The sequence below is a fragment of the Amphibalanus amphitrite genome, unplaced genomic scaffold, assembly GCF_019059575.1.
Source record: "Amphibalanus amphitrite isolate SeventyFive unplaced genomic scaffold, NRLGWU_Aamphi_draft 001616F_arrow, whole genome shotgun sequence".
Classification (NCBI taxonomy): Eukaryota; Metazoa; Arthropoda; class Thecostraca; order Balanomorpha; family Balanidae; genus Amphibalanus; species Amphibalanus amphitrite.
This window is the reverse complement of record NW_024883109.1, coordinates 102,142-121,145: the sequence shown is the minus strand read 5'-3', so window position 1 is coordinate 121,145 and position 19,004 is coordinate 102,142. Positions and strand designations below refer to the sequence as shown.

General features: G+C 49.8%; 2 protein-coding genes, 1 long non-coding RNA gene and 1 other non-coding gene across 7 annotated transcripts; 1 reads left to right on the top strand and 3 right to left on the bottom strand.

The window, feature by feature from the left end:
• Nucleotides 1-741: 741 nt before the first annotated feature.
• LOC122374187 (skin secretory protein xP2-like) lies at nucleotides 742-9,751 on the bottom strand. 3 transcript variants are annotated; one of them, XR_006255171.1, is made up of 9 exons: nucleotides 8,863-9,745; nucleotides 7,504-7,733; nucleotides 7,055-7,233; nucleotides 3,932-4,417; nucleotides 3,439-3,615; nucleotides 3,133-3,282; nucleotides 2,742-3,007; nucleotides 2,102-2,350; nucleotides 742-1,573 (listed from the first exon to the last, which is right to left on the bottom strand). XR_006255171.1 is itself a non-coding variant. In XM_043352791.1 (6 exons), exons 3-6 carry the CDS (start codon nucleotides 7,676-7,678, stop codon nucleotides 3,352-3,354), a joined length of 1,104 nt encoding a protein of 367 aa, XP_043208726.1. In that variant the 5' UTR covers nucleotides 7,679-7,733; nucleotides 8,863-9,496; nucleotides 9,739-9,751; the 3' UTR covers nucleotides 3,313-3,351. The 3 variants fall into 3 exon arrangements, 2 of the variants coding, with proteins under 2 accessions (XP_043208727.1, XP_043208726.1); XM_043352791.1 differs by lacking the exons at nucleotides 742-1,573; nucleotides 2,102-2,350; nucleotides 2,742-3,007; nucleotides 3,133-3,282 and having other exon boundaries at nucleotides 3,313-3,615; nucleotides 8,863-9,496; nucleotides 9,739-9,751; XM_043352792.1 differs by lacking the exons at nucleotides 742-1,573; nucleotides 2,102-2,350; nucleotides 2,742-3,007; nucleotides 3,133-3,282 and having other exon boundaries at nucleotides 3,312-3,615.
• Nucleotides 9,752-9,753: 2 nt separating this feature from the next.
• On the bottom strand, nucleotides 9,754-10,730 carry LOC122374186. 2 transcript variants are annotated; one of them, XR_006255169.1, is made up of 3 exons: nucleotides 10,587-10,730; nucleotides 10,010-10,159; nucleotides 9,754-9,836 (listed from the first exon to the last, which is right to left on the bottom strand). It is a non-coding gene; the product is annotated as an uncharacterized LOC122374186 (long non-coding RNA). The 2 variants fall into 2 exon arrangements; XR_006255170.1 differs by lacking the exon at nucleotides 10,587-10,730 and adding an exon at nucleotides 10,456-10,521.
• A 321-nt stretch (nucleotides 10,731-11,051) lies between these two features.
• On the top strand, nucleotides 11,052-11,126 carry Trnar-ucu. The gene has a single exon. It is a non-coding gene; the product is annotated as a tRNA-Arg (tRNA).
• A 532-nt stretch (nucleotides 11,127-11,658) lies between these two features.
• LOC122374182 (E3 ubiquitin-protein ligase MSL2-like) lies at nucleotides 11,659-13,905 on the bottom strand. Its single transcript, XM_043352786.1, has one exon. It carries the CDS (start codon nucleotides 13,796-13,798, stop codon nucleotides 12,374-12,376), a length of 1,425 nt encoding a protein of 474 aa, XP_043208721.1. The 5' UTR covers nucleotides 13,799-13,905; the 3' UTR covers nucleotides 11,659-12,373.
• Between the last annotated feature and the right edge of the window lie 5,099 nt (nucleotides 13,906-19,004).

Genomic DNA, 19,004 nt, shown 5'->3' with positions numbered 1-19,004 from the left:
CTGCGTTTGGAACAGAGTTGCTGTCTCGTTGAATGCGTTTGATAACATTTGTCTGATCGCACGGCCGTAAAGATGTTAGCAGCAATATTTGATGACATCACACAGATTGACGGCGTCATGGTTTGTTGATGTTTCCATGGAAACCCAATTTGACACGTGTGATAGCAGCGTGCTGCTATCACCGGTGAAACAGGGCCCCGAGCTTTGACCTGATCTAAAAATGACCGAAGTGTTATTTTTGGCGTTCTTTCGAATGCCGCTTACTGCGTCTCGCTACGTGGCCCAGGAGCCGAGTTAGACGGGGGGGGGGGGTTCAGAGTTCAGACCCCCCCTCCCGGCCCGGCGTGGAAGTCGCGGAGCACCGGCCCGGCGCGGGTTAATTGACAGAATATGAAAGCTACCCATGCCGTGCTGCAGCTACTTTGCACCATTAATTGTATTGCTTAGGATAAATGCGTTGGGTATACAGTGGAATCCGACAAAATCGACGGCGCCCGGGCTTCGAGCGAATGGCCGGTGCCTTAAGTGAGTTTGCCTGCCGTGTTCTGCGACCGTGGAAGCTGTCCGAAGTCGCTGTTAGCTGCACTGTCGCATAATCTAACTAGCATTCAACGCACCCACCCGCGCACGAATGTGTGATACCTACCTGGAAGACACACAGGTCAAGTTTTTGGCATGCCTGAATAGCGTGAACCTTAGGTGCGAGGACGAAGGGACTACGATGCCTCACCCGGACGAAGTACGCCTGCATTATACACTGGTATATTTAATGTTTAACGACCAAACAAACAAACGAAGGAAGGGAATCGTAAACCTAAGTATCAAAGGAACAAGCAAACATTCACGAACAAAAACGCCAAACCCTGAAACAGTGTCAGGCGGTTTTAACTCGCTATTATCGTCGTTGTTCTACGCCACACAAACACCATGACGGCATCCGAAGTCAGATCTGGTTTATTTTTCTCCCCATCGACGGCGGCGGGGCGCCGAAAGGTGGCGCCAGCGGCGATCATGGGGGGGGGGGGGCCGCAGCGCCTGAGCTGCGGCCGGAGAGAGCGGCCCTGAAGCAGTTCCGCCGGTGTCTGGCGTTGGACTTGCCAGGCATACAGGACACAAAACATAGACAAGACATACATACATAGGTACAAGACATACTCCTCACTTGAACTTTGCCAACCACTGATCGTATGTTAGATCAGGGTTGGCAACGGGACAGAAAACCTTGTTTCGGCTTGGGCCGCCCTTCCCCCGTCTGTGCCCCGTGTCCGCCGTCAGAGCGCCTTTGCACTGGCCGCAGGTGTTGGTGGGCTGCCGGCGCGTGTAGGGCCTCTTGGCGGCGGTGTCGTGGCCGGTGTCCTCGGCCGGGCGACGGCGGGTCTGCGCCTGTCCGACCGTGTCGGCAGGCAGGACGAAGTGGTGCGGTGGGCGGCGACAGTCCACCCGCACCACCTGCACCTGCATCAGCCGCGGCGCCGGTGCTGGCAGGGCGACTGCGGCGATCGGACGGGCTGGCGGCAGCTGCACGCCCTGGAGAAGAGCTCTCCGCTCCGTCTCCTTCTGGTGCTCGTTGAACCTGGCGGCGAAACAAAAACAAAAATTGAGGGGTTTACTTTATACTGTTGATTGAAATGTTCGTTGGGGTCCTTGTATTCCAGAGCTCCTCTTTTGACGCTCCGATCTCTCAGGATGTCGACTTGCATCTCACCGCCTCATCCCAACTCGGTTCAGCGCATTTAGGGACAGAGTCTGGATGTATCCCGTCAGCATTGGCGTCCTCAGTAGGAAGACCATGCGGTAGATGCGCGCCGGTTTCCCAGTGCGAACAATTTTAATTTTCTGATACTCAGAAGTATTGTGAAACGTAATTGTTACAACACTGAATGCGTGTATTGTTCTGGCTTTAACACTCGCTGATAAATTTAGCAAAATCAGGTAATGAACGGGTCCGCCCCCCCCCCCCCCCCAGCAGTAAAGCCGCACACGGGCGAATATGATGGTAGTATTTTTATAACATATCTTACACCATTATTAATGAGAGGATGGACACTGGACATTCTATCAAGTCTCTGCATCTGCAGGATCGAGCGAACATATAACTCACCAGGACGTGAGCGTGTGCTGGTTCAGAGCCGCCAGGTTGACTCCAGTCCGCTGGGTGATTGCGGGACATTTGAGGAGAATGTCCCGCAGGCTGGAGTGGTGGGCCAGGATCTGCGCCCAGCGCGACTGGACCGACCCTCCGCTGCGCCTGGGGTTTCGGTACCGCTCGCAGAGCAGGCGGACGACCGTCTCAGCGAGCCGGTTCAAGTCGGGTCGTTGCGCGGGAACCGCTCCTCGCTTGAGTGAGACTCTGTCAAATAGAAATCCATCATTAAGTTCACTTTCACATGTGTTCTACGAAATTCTACGGAGCACACGTTGGACATACCTTCCAAATTGAAGGTCCCTGGCAAGCAGTATGCAAGTTGTGTTTCGTGAAAATCAATAATTAAATTATGTGATGACGTGGACGCGTTTCGTATTTCTTTTTCATCACATCAGCATGTCCAGGTTGTGACTAACATGCGTACAAAATCCTACCAGCATGGACAATATCTCACTTTTATTGCCTTTTAATAAATATGACATAATTTAATAGTTCCAATAATATGCGTGCAAACCCCAATTATTCTGCCCGATGGTGTTTCATTTGAGAACAACGCTTACAATGATAGTCCTATTTTAAAATGCGGGATCCTTACCTCCGTGCGCTGTGCACGCCCGGCACGACACCAGACAGCCGACTGGTCTTCGGCTGTTTAAACCGGCCAGTCGTCAGCCGGTGCTGGTACCGCGGGGAGGCCGCCACCTTGGCTCTGTCGCCGGCGGATAGCTGGTGCCACAGGTGGACGATGGACTCGGCCTCTTCGTCGGCGACATACCCCCGCGAGCAGTCTAGGCCGACGAGCACCTGCGCCAGGCGGTGGCACTCGGCGTACCCCGGCTGGTGGTCGGGGCCGGTCACGTCCTTAAAACATACATGGAAAACGAGGGTGTCTGACAAGAGCATGTCACCTTCATGAACACATCAGAACATGCATTTTGTGCACTTACAGTTAAAGCAATTTGATTGTGAGACAAGTTACAACATACCTGGCGAGCCGGGTCGCGGTTCCCGAAACTTGAGGTGGTGGCGGAGCCAGCGACGGTGGGTGGCGCGGTGGCTGTGCCCGGGACGCCGGCAGGGACCGGGCCAGGGGCTCCGGCGGTAGTCGGAGGAGCCGACAGCAGCTAAACGCCGTGCTGAGAACAGACGATTTATCCTTTTATAGCAGACTGGTGTGACCGGGCCGGGGTGCATTTACACTCGTGTCAGCCGAGATACCTAATTTCATAATTAAGAAGAAAAAAAGATCCCGAGTGAAACAGAAAGGTCGAAGCAACTCGAAGCAGCCGCACCTCCGGAAGACCCTCGGCTGCCCAGTCTGGCGTCAGTGGGATGGCGGGCGACTGAGCGGCGGCCACTACTGCACCAGGGCCGGGTGAGCTGCGTCCCTCCAGGTCCGGCTGTGCGTCAGCTGGTGACCAGCTGGCAGCGTCGACGGCAGGAGGAGCCGGTGGAGGCTGGTTACCATGCTGAAAGTAGAACGGGCGAATTTAGCGCTCAGGGTGATTGGCATGATTAATATGTGCTTGCGCCCGGTGTATAGCTAACTGATGGACCATTCATCCGTTTGAGGTGGAACACACGGGACTATGTAAGCGAGCAATTAGCTGTCTGAATTAACGCTGATTTGCATATCGCTACTGGAAGTGTAACTATGGAAACTTTTGAGGTCGCAGGTGATCACTTCCAATCCTGGGGAGCTTAATGGTTTTATTTGATTGGACTCAAAACGGTCTGAATGACTGAGAAGTCCCGTCCTTAGATCAAACGAGGCTGACTACCTACCCGTGAGAGGTTGTGAGCTCTAGCGGCGGCGGGCCACGAGGCTGCAGCTGCGGCGGCTGCGGCTGCAGCGGGCCCCGGAGCAGCAGCTGTGGCGGCTGCAGCAGCAGCGGGCCCCCGAGCCGCAGCGGCAGCGGGCCCCGGAGCTGCAGCGGCAGCAGGCCGCGGGGCTGCAGCGGCAGCGGTAGCGGAGCCCGGTCCTGAAGGTGCAGCTGCGGCGGCTGCAGCAGCAGCGGGCCCCGGAGCTGCAGCGGCGGCCGGGCCCGGAGCTCCAGCGACGGCGGCTGCGGCTGCAGCGGCGGCGGAGCCCGGAGCTGCAGCGGCGGCGGGACTCTGAGGTCCGGCGGCGGGATTCTGAGGCCCAGCGTCGGCGGGACTCTGAGGCCCAGCGTCGGCGGAGCTGGGGACTCGGGCGGTAGCGGGTCCCTGAGGTCCGGCGGCGGCGAGGCTGGGGACTCCGACGGGAGCGGCCGGGAGAGGCGTCTGAAGCTGAAACACAAGCGATGTAGTCATGAGCTCAGTATGTTTCGCGATCCTAAGTTACCTGTACACCTATGAAATAAGTTATATGCTTGCTTCATTTGGGATGCAGAAAGTAATAGGGTAAATAACATCCATCAAAGGGTGCAGTATATCGCAAAATTGAAGTAGTTGCATTTAGCTTTAATTTTTAATCATATTGTTATGTTTTGGGTAGTGGGTGTGTCGATAGTCGCAGATTCGCGTTAGACAAAGATAAAAGTGGCGCGAGCATGCCAAAACACTAGCCCTGCCGTTGGTTTTGCGTAAATGCGATTTGACGAGGCTCGGGCAGGTCGAAGTTACAGCGAAAAAGTCGCAGTGGACGGTGCTGCCACCTACATTGCCAATAACGGGCACTATCATATCGTGATAATTGGGGTAGTTTCAAATGAGAAATGACTTCTATTTTTGTTCAAACTGCTTGAGAAGAAATAAAACAATTCGGAAACATACATTTTTCCCAAATATCGCGTTCCATTTTTTCCTGTTGAGTTGTTAGGAAAGTGGTAAATTTCAAGGTTGACGGCTAAAAAACGAAACAGGAGGAACAGAGCAGGAATCACCAAGACGTGTGCCGCGCCGATGTTGTAGCCTGTAGATAAGGGGTGAGCAACAGAACCAGCATACCTAACGATTTTGATTAGTGATAGATATTTTTCTCTAAATGAAAGACTATTAGTAACTCAGGCAAGCCTTCTAATATAGGTATCAACAGGGTTGCGGTAAAAGGTACAATCGATGGCACAATACAATTATTCTGAGTTGGGAAACAACACTATTCAGATACCTACCATCAACAACCTCACTATCTCCTATATGGGAGCTATATCATCTGATTCCAGCGCCCTGAAAACAAACAGGTTATCACCAAAAATCTCTGTATTAGCGCCTACCGACATATGCTGAATGACGCTATCAATACCTGACATTTGTAAAAGGTGATTCGCCACACAGACCGCCGGCGTCTGAGGGGTTGAATCAGTGAGCCAGATTGCCAGCGACTCACCGCTGAACTACCGGGCATAACAAAACGGACGATGCGACATGACTCAGAGATCATCACAGACGCAACGACAAATGTAACCGAAGGCCATCTAATCTCGTGCGGAACCCTCGTTCAGATACGTAATATCGCTATCTGCCACCTCGCGGTTCCCTTGTCAAGCCGAACTCATAGGCGACGGAACGGGGAGGGCACCGCGGCACCGTGCCCCCTTTGATTTTGGCATTTTAACATTAGCCCTATGGGCGTTGCATAGAAAGAATATGGGACCAAAAGTCGGCAGTGCCCCTCTTAATTGAAGGTATTCCGCCGCTACTGGCCGAACTGATGACACGTAATGGCCAGTCAGTCACAGCTCAGCTTCCTGCGGAACAGGAAGATACATTCAGTGAGAGTCGGTGGTCATTCACTGTGTCAATATTATTGACACGGTGACTAAAGAACGGTTATATTGCGCCAATAATGTTGCCAGTAGCAGCACCACCAATCTTTTGAACTAAATCACTTGCTATCGGTGAAAAGAAACCTTCTAGCTATTTTCAAGCAATACGCGAAATAGAGGGAATTAGAAAACCGAAAACCCAAATATTAGCACTAGATTACATCGATCTTAAATTTTGGCCAACATTTTTAAAGCAAACATCAGAGGAGCTGTTGGCGGCTTACCGTCGCGTCTGTGATGATCTCTGAGTCATGTCGCATCGTCCGTTTTGTTATGCCCGGTAGTTCAGCGGTGAGTCGCTGGCAATCTGGCTCACTGATTCAACCCCTCAGACGCCGGCGGTCTGTGTGGCGAATCACCTTTTACAAATGTCGGGTATTGATAGCGTCATTCAGCATATATCGGTAGGCGCTAATACAGAGATATTTGGTGATAACCTGTTTGTTTTCAGGGCGCTGGAATCAGATGATATAGCTCCCATATAGGAGATAGTGAGGTTGTTGATGGTAGGTATCTGAAGAGTGTTGTTTCCCAACTCAGAATAATTGTAATGTGCCATCGATTGTACCTTTTACCGCAACCCTGTCGATACCTATATTAGAGGGCTTGCCTGAGTTACTAATAGTCTTTCATTTAGAGAAAAATATCTATCACTAATCAAAATCGTTAGGTATGCTGGTTCTGTTGCTCACCCCTTATCTACAGGCTACAGCATCGGCGCGGCACACGTCTTCGTGATTCCTGCTCTGTTCCTCCTGTTTCGTTTTTTAGCCGTCAACCTTGAAATTTACCACTTTCCTAACAACTCAACAGGAAAAAATGGAACGCGATATTTGGGAAAAATGTATGTTTCCGAATTGTTTCATTTCTTCTAAAGCAGTTTGAACAAAAATAGAAGTCATTTCTCATTTGAAACTACCCCAATTATCACGATATGATAGTGTCCGTTATTGGCAATGTAGGTGGCAGCACCGTCGACTGCGACTTTTTCGCTGTAACTTCGACCCGCACGAGCCTCGTCAAATCGCACTATTACGCAAAACCAACTGCAGGGCTAATGTTTTGGCATGCTCGCGCCACTTTATATCTTTGTCTAACGCGAATCTGTGAGAAAAACACCTCTGTCGACACACCCTCCGGTACTCTTTAATTAACTTACTGGCATTTCGAGACCATCGTACGCGTCGGTCACGAAGATGTCCTCGACGTCCTCGAATCCCTCGTCGAGGTCATCGCCAACATCGTCATCCTCGCCGTGCTGCGTGTCGGGGTCACCCACCCTGTACTCGTCGAGCCTACGGCCCTGTCCGTACAGGTAGGCGACCCCGACGAGCTCACCTGAATGTAAACAGAAGCATGTGTGAAACATTATGTTTCACGACTTGTGACAACTTGACACGTCTTGGACTCTTGGTACGTAAGTTCGTTTTATGTATATAGGTATTAGGTAGTAAATAATTTTAGCTGATCGGTTGTCGCGGCAGCGGCAACCTTTTCATAAGTTCAAATTCAATGGAGGCTAGCGGACTTAACTGCATTCGATCATTGGCATTAGTTGGCAGTTTTTGTACTGTATAATTTGTGTGACTGTAGCATGCGACTTTTTACCCGTGTATCGAAGAGGCTCGCTTCTGGTGACTAGGTCCCTCTTGAGCACCCTCTGCGACAGGTCGATGACGGCTGCCCGTATCCGGCCGTCGTAGCACCCTGTACTCGTCCGTAGCACCGGACCTCGCGGGCGCTGTCCTGTCCGATCGCCGCCAGGTGACGATCCGCGTTCCATCTAACCAGACCATCGATCAGGAAGGCCTGGAAGTGGAGGTCGCTGGCTGTAGTCCCTGGAAAAGAATAGAATTAAGTATTAATGAGATACAGGATAAAGTGCTTAGCTTAACCCTATTCCAGAAGGCTTTCGACCACCCTTCAGGTTTCTATTGTGTCATTGCCAAGCGATATTAGATAACCAGTATAACGCCTTTTGGGGCGACTAACGGAGCGAGCGAGAGGGTGAGCCTTGCACGTGCGAAATTGCGAGGGGGTACCTCCAACTGAGTTGTGCACGGCACCCTACTAACCGGTCTCTAGCGATGTGCCAAATTTGAGCACAATCGGCCCAGCCGTTCTCGAGATCTGGAAGCGGCACCCTGCACGTGCGCACGTGCAAAATGGGTCCCAACTGACTTTTGCACGGCACCCTACTAACCGGTCCCTAACCACGTACCAAATTTGAGCGCCATCGGTCCAGCCGTTCTCGAGATCTGGAATCGACCCCTGCACGTGCGCACGTGCAGCAGCACCCCAACTCTGGCACATGGATATGCATTGCATAGTGGGTGCCTACCTACATGCCAACTTTTAGCGCAATCGGCCGAGTAGTTACCGAGATACCGTAGTTTCGTGCAACTTTGGCCACCAAGGGCAACTTTGGCCCATGCCTGGAAAAGGGGTGACCTCTATCCAGACCATGTTGCTTAACATTGTACATAAAAGATGACTTAATTATTGAGGCTCAACGAAAAAAGTGGGCCAAAGTTGCACGAAGCTACGGTATTGCAACTATTACAAAACTGACACCTCTTCTTTTTGCACGTGGCACCTACATAAGGGATCATCCACATGCATCTAATGACCATCTCGATTTTCGTGATTGGTTGTCTGGGATCCATGCCCATGTCTGCTTGGAAGAAGGAATGAAGCTACCCTACAAAAATTACCGCAGGTAAATCGGTCAAGTGGTTGCTGAGATATATGTAAGCCTCGCAAAAGCGTCCGCACGGCCGGCCGGCCGGCCGCTCATACCCATAAATTTCCGTTAATCTACGAAAGACTCCGCTCGCTTCGTTCGCTCCGTAATCATGTTTTGGCAGCAAAGAACAAGAAATGCCCACACAATGAGGTACTCTAAGAGCAAACAACACAAGTGAACAGCCAGTTTGGGTGGCAATGACATATTATGTTTATAATTACCTGGCCTGCAGCATGCCGCTCAAGCTGCAGATTGGGCTGGATGTTGGGGCGCTGCCTCAGCTCCGCCAGACGGCCGGACTCAACATATTGCCGGATCCGCTGGATCCCAGCCCTGTCATGGGGGTCCTAGAGCATGGGTTGGATGCAGCTCAGCGTACTGAATTCAGCCACCATCATGACCATCATGCTCTAAGTATGCAGCCCAAGCAAAGCATTTGCAAAACCAAGGAAATAAAAATGTCATGAAAAGCAGTGAGGTTAACAATAAATGGGATAAAACAAACTTGTGAACATAAGTTAACCAGCCACCACACCATTGCACTGTTGTGTTAGCTCGCAAGCACCAGCACTAAGCCTGGGGACCTGTGCAACAACACAGCACACCTTTATAAGTAATAGGTACAACTCTCAGCCCAGGACACCACAGATGTACTCAAAATACTATACTGTGCTATTGTCCAAGCCATCCACCACCCCAAAAAAAAAAACAACAGCAAAACAGCAAAACAGCGACATGTCCAACACCAAGCAAATAAATTAGTCAGAAATAGTGATTAGAAGCATCAAATAGGACCACCCAGTCACAGCTGACATTCTAGTGAGGATGCAAGAATGGTGCATGATGACTGGGGCTCTGAAAAAGAATGAGACCTAGTTACTCACTGAAAAATGGTGCACTGTTATGGTATGCGTATTGAGCAGGATTCTCTTAAAAAAAAAATAATTTAATCAAACACATGTGAACATGAGTTCATAAGGGCTTTCTCATACTCTATGGTGTATGTTTGCATCCCTGTACCAAAAAGAAGTCATTTAAAACCACAAGTATATGGGAACTAGGCATCAAGAAGTTCTCCATGAATTGTCTGCTCTTACACTGTGCAGTCCAGTCAGTTACAGCCTCTTTGCAGCGCAGCCACCCCCCGGAAGGTCAGCGGCTGCTGGCTGCCGCACTGCCGTGGGCATCTTTGGACCTGAAACACAAATACAATCATATATTATGTTAATGATAATACATACCAATTACCATAGACCTCTGTATACCTCTGACTAAGAAGACTAAGATAAGAGACTAAGAAAATGTAGATTTTTCGGAAAGTTAACAATTGATGGTAGGCGATCTAAGCTCAATATGTCTCCAACTCACCTTGTTATACAGGTCAAGGACAGCCCTTGGCTGTCTCGGACCGGGCCTGCTGCCCATGTCCGGCGTCCAGCATTTTTGTTGTGCGAATTTTTTCAGGCGCTGGGCCCAGATGGCTTGTCCAAAGGCTTTGTGACTTTTCCCCATTGTTTTCTGTCAACAGTAGTACGGTGCTTCAGAGGGCCTTCATATAAAATTTCCATGTTTTAGGCGTCTACTGTTTTAAGCTTAAACAGTGTAATTATTTCAAAAATGCTTGCTCTCAATAAAATTAAATCATACTTAATAAACCTATGAACAATGCATTTATTTTGACTAAAATATAATGTCCTTTTATTTGACATCCTCCATGCAAACCTTATCATTATGACAACTCCGGTGATACCAATCAAATACGTTGGAACCTCTAACAATGTCGATGCAAAACTGAAACAGAAATCGATACTGACAAGGTACCTTCTTCTCTACCCACTTTCAAGACTTTCAACATAAATATATTCAGCATAACACTGCCCATGCATGCCATTGATGTAAAAAAATTAATGACCTACACTTGGCGCCGTATGTTCGCCAGACTCACGTGCTTTGTCCAACGTTTGTTTACATTTGCTGGCTCCGGGATGCATTCTACCGATACGACTGAATCTTGCTTCAGTAGAGCATACGCATCTCCGGCATCTCCAGCACCTTTTGCTAAAGCTCATAAGAGGTCCACTGCTCCACCAGACTCGAAACCGGTAGATCGTCGATCGGTTCCGCCCTCTGATTGGTCGAGGGAGAGACTGCAACGCCCATTCCCCAGCATAGGAAACTATCATCAAAGACTTCAATTGATACCTCCCGATCACAAGAAAGGAACCATGGCTTTCGCGTGGAATATCTCCCGACGGAATTAAGGGAGGGCGACGATATTGACTCAGTGAGCTCTTGGATGCTCGTAGTTGAGAATGAGTGCCTTACATTGGGCCGAAATGTATTACAAAATCTTTTCTTTCTCCTTCCCTCTTTCCGTTTGGAGTTCCCCCGCTGGCAACACTAATGTTCCCCAGCTTTGGCGCAGTGGATAGCGCGTTGGACTTCTAATCCAAAGGTCCCGGGTTCGAATCCCGGCAGGGATGGATTTTAAAAGACCAACAAAATATGGAGTAGAGAGAAAACGACGGGTCGAATTCCCATCAACATAGCGTGCATGCGCCGATAGATTGGCAGCACGCATTCATGGTGCCTACTGAGTGTCCTCGGGCGTAAGAAGTATGCAGTAAAGTATCCGCATACATTTTTCCAGTTCCTACGCCATGGATCAAATAATTTTCGCACAAGTTATATTTGAGCCTTAGCAGCAGCTGCCTTGAACCCCGTAAGCCAGACATTGCTGATTCACCTAAGTACTACGACCGACAGATGGGCAGCCTCGGGTGCGTCTCCGAGGCCGGCACTGCGGTGCCATCTGTCGCCCCGGCTGGGTAACTGCAGTTGGATCATCACCAGGCGCCCAAGGCCGTTTCAGTAGCGCCAACGGTTCGCCCAGCGCGACGGTACAGCGCCGGGCCAATGCCACAGATGGCGTTGGCACACGGAGTACGCTCGTCAGTCGGATCGACCACCCTCAGACCCTCGATAGCCAGTAGTAAGGTCAACATTAAAAACAGAAGTACAATTGCACAATATATTACTTCGATTTCTTCACAACTGATGCCTGAGTGGAAGAAGTCTTATGCCTTTAAAAGGTAACTATGAGATGGATCGGCAAAGCCGCCTGATGAAAACAAAATGCAAATAAAGATCATAGGACAAAAATGCACATAATTGTAAGAACCTAATGCCATTCTGGACAGTACGCAACAGTCCATAACATGGACTAGGTATACCAGCTTGACACACACAAATACATAACTTGACAGTGACGATGATAAGGATTCTGAGACGCCTTGTTAACGAAAGGTTCTGGATGTGATGAAAATCAATGCATAAATGCTAAAATTATCCAGAGAGCTGACAATGTTAAAACTTGTCCTACTCAGTACGTGCCTGCAAATAAGACCACTGTCATTCTCCAGACAAGTCAATACACTTCAGTCATGCTTCTAAAAGGTACCAGGCAAGACACATCTTTAGCACAAGGGAACATAAGAATGCATCTGAACTAGCACAGTGGCACATCAGATAGGTACATAACAAATGAGAAACTCCACTCAGAGTTTTAATTTGTACATAGCAAGCCATTCAGCCACCGCTACTCAAGCCTCCAGCCCACCCTTACAGCTCAAATTCACAGCAACAGTGCAAACATCTACTCACCACAGTGAAGATGGCCTGAGTAATGTTGTAAGTTAGCAGCAAGACTAAAGCCTAGGATGATGCACTGTGTCACACCTCTATTGAATCACTGTTCTGGGATGAGTCTGTCATGAATACACTATTGGCAATGGTTGCCACTGGAACTGTGTTGATGAACATGGGTGCTTGAAACATGGGATGCTGCATGTGAATGACATGATGGACTGGTGGCAACCCACCAGCTGGGTGATGGGGAGAGTCTATCCTCATGGGCTGGAACACAGGCTGCTGAGGCTGCTGCTGCTGCTGCTGCTGCTGCTGCTGAGGCTGCTGTGAGTTGGGCGCAGCTTCTGGAACAACTGTCTGGTGCAGTGGTTGGTGAAGCTCATGAACCTTGATGCTTTCTTGATTTGGAATATGTGGTCTCACTTTTTTCCCACCAGGCCTGTGAGGATTTCTGCATCCTCTGCACTTGCAGTCTAGACAGGCCCTTGACTCAACATAGCAGGGGCACCTTTGTCCACAGCAAGTGAGCTTGCCTGGAGTGGGGGTTGCATTTCCACATCGGCAGCCCCTCTGCACCTTCTTCCTGGGTACCATCCTTGATCCACTGATACCACCGACGGGCCCCAACCTGCTCGGGATGCGCTCCGCAGGTTGGCTGAATGCCGCTGCCACAGGAAGCCTGTGGTGGTTAGGGTGCTCTGAGGGTGCTTTAAGTTTCGCAGTTCTTCCTCCATCACTTGAAAAGAACATGGAGTAAAATGGATGAGACACTGGTGTCGATGTGGGTGGGGGAGGCAAGGAGGGAGGTTGTGGGGAAGGAGGCACATGGGACATGACAGGCTGATGGGCAAAATGAACCTCAGGGCTTGGACATGGTTGTGACTGAATGCCAGGTGATGGTGAGGGAATGATCTGAGGAGAAGTGACCAGAGGCATACTCACTTGGCTGGATATATGGATGTTGGCATGGTAGGAAACCCCTTCATTGGAGGAATGTTCTGAGTCAACAATCTCACTTTTCACCACAGGGACTTCTCTCATGGTATCTCCATCTTCCTTCACAGCCCACTCATTTGGTTGCTCATTGTCTGCTCCTTCTTGAATCAGTTCAACAAGACTTGACTTGCCACCATTCAGAGAAAAAGAGTTTAACCTTTCATATATTTTAGTATGTTGCAGATACTGACATGTCTTCCTGAAGGCATCAACGATGAGCTTCAGTTGCTGGTTCGGAACATATAATTGGTAGTCCTTGCAGTAACTGCATGATGGCTTCAAGCGCTTCTTTCCGCCAACACAGCTCTTGCACACACTATGTTGACAATGCTGATCTGATGGACTTCTTGGTTCCTCGATAATGCACCCACAAACTGTGCAGGCCAGCGCATGGCGCAATTGCGGCAAAAGCTTGTACAGGTCTCCCCAGCTCGTACTTTCCTCAACGGATGCCTCCACGACAAGCTTGCACATTTTCAGGTGAAGTGAAAGAGCATGACTTGATGACATCATGCAAACCCGGTTCAAAGTCTTTCAACTGCCTCGTGCATCACATATCAAATTTCAATAATACCAACAAATCGCACGGGGCACGCCGTGTTTCGCGAATGTCACTTTTGATCACTGAACTCTATACGTCCATCAATTGAGCAGCAGATTGATATTCGCGAATATCAAACTAAAAATTCGATATTCGGACGGGGAACGCAATAACTCAAGAACCAGTGAACCGATTTTGATGAAAATGCCCTCATTCGATTCCTCGTTCCTTATTGCAGGTTGACAGCGATTTCCAGGTCACTAGGTCATGACCTTCAAGGTCAAGGTCAAGGTCAAAGGACGGGGAACGCTCTACAGCCTAAAGTTACCGTCCGATTGGCTTGTAAATGGTCTCAATCGATTCCTCGACCCCGATTCCAGGTTGACAGCGATTTCCAGGTCACTAGGTCATGACCTTCAAGGTCAAGGTCAAGGTCAAAGGACGGGGAACGCTCTACAGCCTAAAGTTACCGTCCGATTGGCTTGTAAATGGTCTCAATCGATTCCTCGACCCCGATTCCAGGTTGACAGCGATTTCCAGGTCACTAGGTCATGACCTTCAAGGTCAAGGTCAAGGTCAAAGGACGGGGAACGCTATACAGCCTAAAGTTACCGTCCGATTGGCTTGTAAATAGTCTCAATCGATTCCTCGACCCCGATTCCAGGTTGACAGCGATTTCCAGGTCACTAGGTCATGACCTTCAAGGTCAAGGTCAAGGTCAAAGGACGGGGAACGCTCTACAGCCTAAAGTTACCGTCCGATTGGCTTGTTAATGGTCTCAATCGATTCCTCGACCCCGATTCCAAGTTGACAGCGATTTCCAGGTCACTAGGTCATGACCTTCAAGGTCAAGGTCAAGGTCAAAGGACGGGGAACGCTCTACAGCCTAAAGTTACCGTCCGATTGGCTTGTAAATGGTCTCAATCGATTCCTCGACCCCGATTCTAGGTTGACAGCGATTTCCAGGTCACTAGGTCATGACCTTCAAGGTCAAGGTCAAGGTCAAAGGACGGGGAACGCTCTACAGCCTAAAGTTACCGTCCGATTGGCTTGTAAATGGTCTCAATCGATTCCTCGACCCCGATTCCAGGTTGACAGCGATTTCCAGGTCACTAGGTCATGACCTTCAAGGTCAAGGTCAAGGTCAAAGGACGGGGAACGCTCTACAGCCTAAAGTTACCGTCCGATTGGCTTGTAAATGGTCTCAATCGATTCCTCGACCCCGATTCCAGGTTGACAACAATTTCCGGGTCACTAGGTCATGACCTTCAAGGTCAAGGTCAAGGTTTGCGAATATCAAACTAACAATTCGATATTCGGACGGGGAACGCAATAACTCAAGAACCAGTGAACCGATTTTGATGAAAAGACCCTCATTCGATTCCTCGTTCCTCATTGCAGGTTGACAGCGATTTCCAGGTCACTAGGTCATGACCTTCAAGGTCAAGGTCAAGGTCAAAGGACGGGGAACGCTCTACAGCCTAAAGTTACCGTCCGATTGGCTTGTAAATGGTCTCAATCGATTCCTCGACCCCGATTCCAGGTTGACAGAGATTTCCAGGTCACTAGGTCATGACCTTCAAGGTCAAGGTCAAGGTCAAAGGACGGGGAACGCTCTACAGCCTAAAGTTACCGTCCGATTGGCTTGTAAATGGTCTCAATCGATTCCTCGACCCCGATTCCAGGTTGACAGCGATTTCCAGGTCACTAGGTCATGACCTTCAAGGTCAAGGTCAAGGTCAAAGGACGGGGAACGCTCTACAGCCTAAAGTTACCGTCCGATTGGCTTGTAAATGGTCTCAATCGATTCCTCGACCCCGATTCCAGATTGACAGCGATTTCCAGGTCACTAGGTCATGACCTTCAAGGTCAAGGTCAAGGTCAAAGGACGGGGAACGCTCTACAGCCTAAAGTTACCGTCCGATTGGCTTGTAAATAGTCTCAATCGATTCCTCGACCCCGATTCCAGGTTGACAGCGATTTCCAGGTCACTAGGTCATGACCTTCAAGGTCAAGGTCAAGGTCAAAGGACGGGGAACGCTCTACAGCCTAAAGTTACCGTCCGATTGGCTTGTAAATGGTCTCAATCGATTCCTCGACCCCGATTCCAGGTTGACAGCGATTTCCAGGTCACTAGGTCATGACCTTCAAGGTCAAGGTCAAGGTCAAAGGACGGGGAACGCTCTACAGCCTAAAGTTACCGTCCGATTGGCTTGTTAATGGTCTCAATCGATTCCTCGACCCCGATTCCAGGTTGACAGCGATTTCCAGGTCACTAGGTCATGACCTTCAAGGTCAAGGTCAAGGTCAAAGGACGGGGAACGCTCTACAGCCTAAAGTTACCGTCCGATTGGCTTGTAAATGGTCTCAATCGATTCCTCGACCCCGATTCTAGGTTGACAGCGATTTCCAGGTCACTAGGTCATGACCTTCAAGGTCAAGGTCAAGGTCAAAGGACGGGGAACGCTCTACAGCCTAAAGTTACCGTCCGATTGGCTTGTAAATGGTCTCAATCGATTCCTCGACCCCGATTCCAGGTTGACAGCGATTTCCAGGTCACTAGGTCATGACCTTCAAGGTCAAGGTCAAGGTCAAAGGACGGGGAACGCTCTACAGCCTAAAGTTACCGTCCGATTGGCTTGTTAATGGTCTCAATCGATTCCTCGACCCCGATTCCAAGTTGACAGCGATTTCCAGGTCACTAGGTCATGACCTTCAAGGTCAAGGTCAAGGTCAAAGGACGGGGAACGCTCTACAGCCTAAAGTTACCGTCCGATTGGCTTGTAAATGGTCTCAATCGATTCCTCGACCCCGATTCTAGGTTGACAGCGATTTCCAGGTCACTAGGTCATGACCTTCAAGGTCAAGGTCAAGGTCAAAGGACGGGGAACGCTCTACAGCCTAAAGTTACCGTCCGATTGGCTTGTAAATGGTCTCAATCGATTCCTCGACCCCGATTCCAGGTTGACAGCGATTTCCAGGTCACTAGGTCATGACCTTCAAGGTCAAGGTCAAGGTCAAAGGACGGGGAACGCTCTACAGCCTAAAGTTACCGTCCGATTGGCTTGTAAATGGTCTCAATCGATTCCTCGACCCCGATTCCATGTTGACAACAATTTCCGGGTCACTAGGTCATGACCTTCAAGGTCAAGGTCAAGGTTTGCGAATATCAAACTAACAATTCGATATTCGGACGGGGAACGCAATAACTCAAGAACCAGTGAACCGATTTTGATGAAAAGACCCTCATTCGATTCCTCGTTCCTCATTGCAGGTTGACAGCGATTTCCAGGTCACTAGGTCATGACCTTCAAGGTCAAGGTCAAGGTCAAAGGACGGGGAACGCTCTACAGCCTAAAGTTACCGTCCGATTGGCTTGTAAATGGTCTCAATCGATTCCTCGACCCCGATTTCAGGTTCACAGCGATTTCCAGGTCACTAGGTCATGACCTTCAAGGTCAAGGTCAAGGTCAAAGGACGGGGAACGCTCTACAGCCTAAAGTTACCGTCCGATTGGCTTGTAAATGGTCTCAATCGATTCCTCGACCCCGATTCCAGGTTGACAGCGATTTCCAGGTCACTAGGTCATGACCTTCAAGGTCAAGGTCAAGGTCAAAGGACGGGGAACGCTCTACAGCCTAAAGTTACCGTCCGATTGGCTTGTAAATGGTCTCAATCGATTCCTCGACCCCGATTTCAGGTTGACAGCGATTTCCAGGTCACTAGGTCATGACCTTCAAGGTCAAGGTCAAGGTCAAAGGACGGGGAACGCTCTACAGCCTAAAGTTACCGTCCGATTGGCTTGTAAATGGTCTCAATCGATTCCTCGACCCCGATTCCAGGTTGACAGCGATTTCCAGGTCACTAGGTCATGACCTTCAAGGTCAAGGTCAAGGTCAAAGGACGGGGAACGCTCTACAGCCTAAAGTTACCGTCCGATTGGCTTGTAAATGGTCTCAATCGATTCCTCGACCCCGATTCCAGGTTGACAGCGATTTCCAGGTCACTAGGTCATGACCTTCAAGGTCAAGGTCAAGGTCAAAGGACGGGGAACGCTCTACAGCCTAAAGTTACCGTCCGATTGGCTTGTAAATGGTCTCAATCGATTCCTCGACCCCGATTCCAGGTTGACAGCGATTTCCAGGTCACTAGGTCATGACCTTCAAGGTCAAGGTCAAGGTCAAAGGACGGGGAACGCTCTACAGCCTAAAGTTACCGTCCGATTGGCTTGTAATAGAGCGTTCCCCGTCCTTTGACCTTGACCTTGACCTTGAAGGTCATGACCTAGTGACCTGGAAATCGCTGTCAACCTGGAATCGGGGTCGAGGAATCGATTGAGACCATTTACAAGCCAATCGGACGGTAACTTTAGGCTGTAGAGCGTTCCCCGTCCTTTGACCTTGACCTTGACCTTGAAGGTCATGACCTAGTGACCTGGAAATCACTGTCAACCTGGAATCGGGGTCGAGGAATCGATTGAGACCATTTACAAGCCAATCAGACGGTAACTTTAGGCTGTAGAGCGTTCCCCGTCCTTTGACCTTGACCTTGACCTTGAAGGTCATGACCTAGTGACCTGGAAATCGCTGTCAACCTGGAATCGGGGTCGAGGAATCGATTGAGACCATTTACAAGCCAATCGGACGGTAACTTTAGGCTGTAGAGCGTTCCCCGTCCTTTGACCTTGACCTTGACCTTGAAGGTCATGACCTAGTGACCTGGAAATCGCTGTCAACCTGGAATCGGGGTCGAGGAATCGATTGAGAACATTTACAAGCCAATCGGACGGTAACTTTAGGCTGTAGAGCGTTCCCCGTCCTTTGACCTTGACCTTGACCTTGAAGGTCATTACCGAGTGACCTGGAAATCGCTGTCAACCTGGAATCGGGGTCGAGGAATCGATTGAGACCATTAACAAGCCAATCGGACGGTAACTTTAGGCTGTAGAGCGTTCCCCGTCCTTTGACCTTGACCTTGACCTTGAAGGTCATGACCTAGTGACCTGGAAATCGCTGTCAACCTGGAATCGGGGTCGAGGAATCGATTGAGACTATTTACAAGCCAATCGGACGGTAACTTTAGGCTGTAGAGCGTTCCCCGTCCTTTGACCTTGACCTTGACCTTGAAGGTCATGACCTAGTGACCTGGAAATCGCTGTCAACCTGGAATCGGGGTCGA